Genomic DNA, 4,538 nt, shown 5'->3' with positions numbered 1-4,538 from the left:
TTCCCTATACACCATGCAGTCCACATCCAACTCCCGAGACTTGTATCAACCCTCTGCCCCTCCTCACCTTGCGAATACATATCAATATTGCCAAGCACGTCACATTTCTGCAATGCCCACTATGAATTCCTCACCCCTTGCGTAAATTAGTCACGGGCCTTCAAGGTGAAGTGAGAAGTGAGAGACCTTCACTCACAATTGTGAGTTTTGCTATTTAAAAAAAAAAAAAAAAGTGAGAGACCTTCCATTCACATTTGGCAAAAACAAGCTTCACAAGATTTTGCCACACCTAGCTCTGTGGATTCGACAAGGAGAGAGAGAGAGAGAGAGCGATTTCATCAACCATGAAAACTGAGAAAAAGGCGGGCGAGAGAGAGCCACACGTGGTCGTGGCATGCAAAAAGAGAGAAGACCCAAAAGGAATCTTCTAAGATTCTTACATTTCTTTTCCTTTGAAAAGCGTGGCTACCTGCAGAATACTAAGGAAAGATCTCAAAAGATGCCAGAATCGACCACATACTTATTATAGGAGATCCGCCTTACAAGTATTAAAAGGAGACGCCCAAGGCCCACGTATGTGACAAGCGCCACGTGGAGGCGAAAAAACACCAGCTTCCTTTCAGTCCAAATGAGAAGCTACAGGGATCGTCGGTCGATTTCCAATTTTATATTTTCGCTCGCTGCTCGCTGCTGCAGTACTCTGCCTCTCTTTCTCGCTCTGGAGTTGGGAGGAGAGGAGAGTGACCTAGAGGAGTAGCCTACCTGCACAGATCTCGCTATGGCTCATAGAATTTTTCTTCTGCAAAATGCATTGCTCGTACCTCGAACAACCTGCAAGGTCTCCTGCTTTTCTGAGCCTGCAAAGCCCTCGTCGTCGATCTCTACAAGCTTTAGAACGGTGGATGGCTCAGGAGCCTCAGCCTCTGCGCACTCAAGAGTTTGCGAGAGCTTGGCCAGGAACACCCACATCGTGGACTGTGCGGCAACCTCAAGCATACAACACGTAAGCTCAGGCAATGGCGCCCTTCCTGTAGGGAATCAAGAGACACCATCAACAAAAATGCAGAAGCAAGACCTTTTTCGCACAGAGGATCCCAAGTACTCCCTTCTTTCTGACGTGAGATCGCTTGCAGATGCTCTTCGAGTAGGTGGCCTTGACGCCTCCCTCCTCTCGTACAGGGAGAATTTTGTCATTCGATGCTACGAGGTTGGCATGAACCGCACTGCATCCATTGAAACCATTGCCAACCTTCTCCAGGTAGATTTTTGTTTTCTTCGGTTTCATGAAATGGTGTTACTGCATGCAGCATTCCCCTGGCTTTCAATGCAAAACCTTTCTTAGAGAGTTGGCCACTCAATAGATGCGTCAATAGTTGCCAACCTTCTCCAGGTAGATTTTTGTTCTCCTCAGCTTCATGAAAAGGTGTTTATACTGCGTACTGCATGCAGCACCCCCCCTGGCTTTCAATGCAAAACCTTTCTTAGAGAGTTGGGCACTCAATGGATGCGTAAACAGCATGGTTCTTGTTCATGTAACGCGCAAAAGCAATCCGGTATGGTTCCCAAGGGATTTACTAAGGTTATTGTCTAGGAAAGAATGCTCCCGTATATGGGGGTATGAAACGGGCATTTCATGTACGCAGGTGACATCCCCTTATTATTACTAATTATGAACCCCCAAGTCTGGTTTCAAGTATGTCTTGCCTTTTGACTTGTATGGTGCCTCAATTACAACCAGGAAGTGGCATGCGATCATGCTTTGAGTGTTGGCTTCTCCACTGATGGCTTTGCAACCACTCCATCCATGCGCAAACGGCGCTTAATATGGGTGACCACCCGCATGCACATAGAAGTGGATGACTACCCTGTCTGGTAAGCTCCTAACATAAGCATCACACAGTGACTCCTTGCACTGAGCTTCGTGGTATGCAGGGGGGATGTCGTACAATTGGAGACTTGGTGTCAAACTGAGGGGAAAGTAGGTACGAGGAGAGATTGGCTAATGACAAATGTGGCAACAGGGAAACTTATCAGCCGAGCAACGAGGTGAGCACTGATGTGATTAGTAACGTCATTCCATTCCTGAATTTAGCCAAAATTGTGACTGTTCAATTTACCACATGTAGCACCTGGGTGATGATGAATGAAGATACCAGACGACTTTCACGAATCACAGATGATGTGCGTGATGAGTACATGCCCTATTTTCCAACTATACCTCGGTATGTACAATGGTAGCACCATGATTTAGGCACCATTGCAAGTCTCTCAAATTTTTGTGTATGTTATGGCAGGTATGCATTTCCAGAAGACAATAGCTCTTGTTTGAAGAAGATCCCAAAGCTTGATGAGCCAGCAGAATATATGCGATCAGGTCTCACGGTAAGTGAATTCTCAGTGAGTTGCGATCTTAACTTTTAAGATACATGATCTTATACTTGCTAATAATGCTGGCAGCCAAGACGTGGTGATCTAGATATGAACCAGCATGTAAATAATGTCGCATACATCGGTTGGACTCTAGAGGTGTGCATTGGCATTCTGTTTGGCTTTGACTATATATTTCGTTTGTCTCACTTAAAAGCTTCTCTTGCTCCACAGAGTGTGCCCCAGCATGTACTTGATACTCACCAGCTCCATAGAATCACATTGGACTACAGGCGTGAATGCAAATATGGTGATGTTGTGGAGGCACTTGGAAGTCTCGAGTGTTGCCCTTATACTGCAGATAGCACGGGGCATATGCAACCCTGCCCAAGTGCTACAAGCAACGGAACTGCTATAAATGGCTCAGTGTCAGCTCCATCAAATGGTGATGGGATTGAGTTTTTGCATTTTCTTAGGTTAGCCGGTACTGTTGTTGAGATAAACCGAGGGCGGTCAGTTTGGAAGAGAAAGTCGGACAAGGTTGTAGAGGGCAAAGTGCAGACCCATGCCTGTTAGATGCCAGGTAAATAGTACATCTGTATAGTATTCACACATACGAAGAGCATTTCACAAGCTCGTATAAATAAGGTATAGTAAAATACCTCTTTAACTCCAAACCTTATTAACAGTAGACCTTATTAACAGTGGCAGAAAATCTTAATGAAGATTTTCATCGCAAAATTCGTTCTTAACATTACGAGGTGATATACTTAATGTGTACCTTGGGCTTCGACTCCAAATCCAGTGCTGCTCTTTTCAACATGCTCATGCATCAAGTCTTGGATGCGGCCTCGTACCTTACGATCTTTGTTGAAATTGTGTTGGTCGTCATGCGAGAACGACTCGTTGTGTTGGTCGTCTGCTCCTATATACTAATTACTGTTCATGCCTGAGTAAGGCCTTAGTTTTATCCCATAGTAAATTTTAGGTTATTCAGAATATCAATTGGTATTGACTAAAACTTAAAAGAGAAGTCGAAGGTGGGGCCTACTAAAGTGGTGGCCCCCAACAGCTCATTATGGCACAATGAACAGAACAAGCCAGAACGGCCAAAGTCGAATACTGAGGTTGTGTAGAGAAACCCATTCAATATCATCTCTCGACTCAAAGAAATATTTGTAAAACAATTCAAAGGTTTGCTTCTTGAGAGAATTTATTAGTTGATAATAATTTTTCTTTTGGTCTTGAGGATATTCTATTAATTGTCGTCATTAGGTACAATCAGACCAAAAGTGTACAGTGCTAAATGGAATACTCTCAAATTGGTGAAATGTGTTATAGAAATATCATCGATATCCTGAAACTTGCACACCCTTTCTGCCGGCCTACCTTTGAGATTTACCTAGCTTGCACAAGCATGGGAATTTTTTTCAAGCTGTTCCCAACGTGGAGAAATTTGCCCAAAAAGACCTTCACGGAAGGGTGTTTGAAAAATAACGTTGCACAAGGAAGGGTATGCTTGGTATAAGCCCTACAAGAATGAATGTAAACAGATAGAGATTCATTATCTTGTGGGGATGACTACCATATGTGAGATCCCTTGCCCCCATCCGTACTTAGCTAGGTATGCGTTGCCTCTCGAGCAGAAGCCCATGATGTTATGCATTGTATGAAAAACACTGAAAAAGACTCCGTTTTCCTACATGAGAAAATTTCTAAATCTTGTCGTGAATGCGAGCAAGTGTTAGGTATGCATTGTTTAACAATTCTTCAATAAGACCAAACCCAAGTCGAGTATATACTACATTTGTGTGAATACTGTATCTCTCAATCCGAAAAATAATTCAAAGGTTTGTAACTTAAGACAAGTTTATAGTTGATAATCACACCGCTCGCATAAAAGTGCACCAATTTGTCATACAATTACACCAAAATGTAGATTAGTAATGGAATATTCTCAAACTTGGTCAAACGTGTTCTAAAAATTTCGTTGCACAATGTCATTCTAGAAAGAAGCATCTTTAGATTGTAGACATCTTGCATTTTGAGCCCCTATCCTACAAGCCTATATTTGTGGCTTTCTGTTAAGTCTTCATTTTTCGTTTTGTAATTTTGGTGGAGGAGCCCCATATTAAAATGTTCCTTTATGTCACACTAGTATGGCCAGCAGC

At 43.1% G+C, this 4,538-nt stretch overlaps 1 protein-coding gene across 1 annotated transcript; it reads left to right on the top strand.

Annotated features, from left to right (window-relative positions):
• Window positions 1–642: 642 nt before the first annotated feature.
• On the top strand, window positions 643–3,522 carry LOC147458782 (oleoyl-acyl carrier protein thioesterase, chloroplastic-like). The gene is made up of 7 exons (XM_086509692.1): window positions 643–1,258; window positions 1,739–1,872; window positions 1,933–2,046; window positions 2,127–2,222; window positions 2,295–2,382; window positions 2,458–2,526; window positions 2,602–3,522. The coding sequence occupies exons 1-7, from the start codon at window positions 779–781 to the stop codon at window positions 2,941–2,943; spliced, it is 1,323 nt and encodes a 440-aa protein (XP_086365818.1). The 5' UTR covers window positions 643–778; the 3' UTR covers window positions 2,944–3,522.
• Window positions 3,523–4,538: the final 1,016 nt, after the last annotated feature.

Source organism: Adiantum capillus-veneris, chromosome 4 (genome assembly GCF_014529385.1).
Source record: "Adiantum capillus-veneris isolate H3 chromosome 4, ASM1452938v2, whole genome shotgun sequence".
In the NCBI taxonomy this organism is placed as follows: Eukaryota; Viridiplantae; Streptophyta; class Polypodiopsida; order Polypodiales; family Pteridaceae; genus Adiantum; species Adiantum capillus-veneris.
This window is presented reverse-complemented; position numbering and strand designations above follow the sequence as displayed.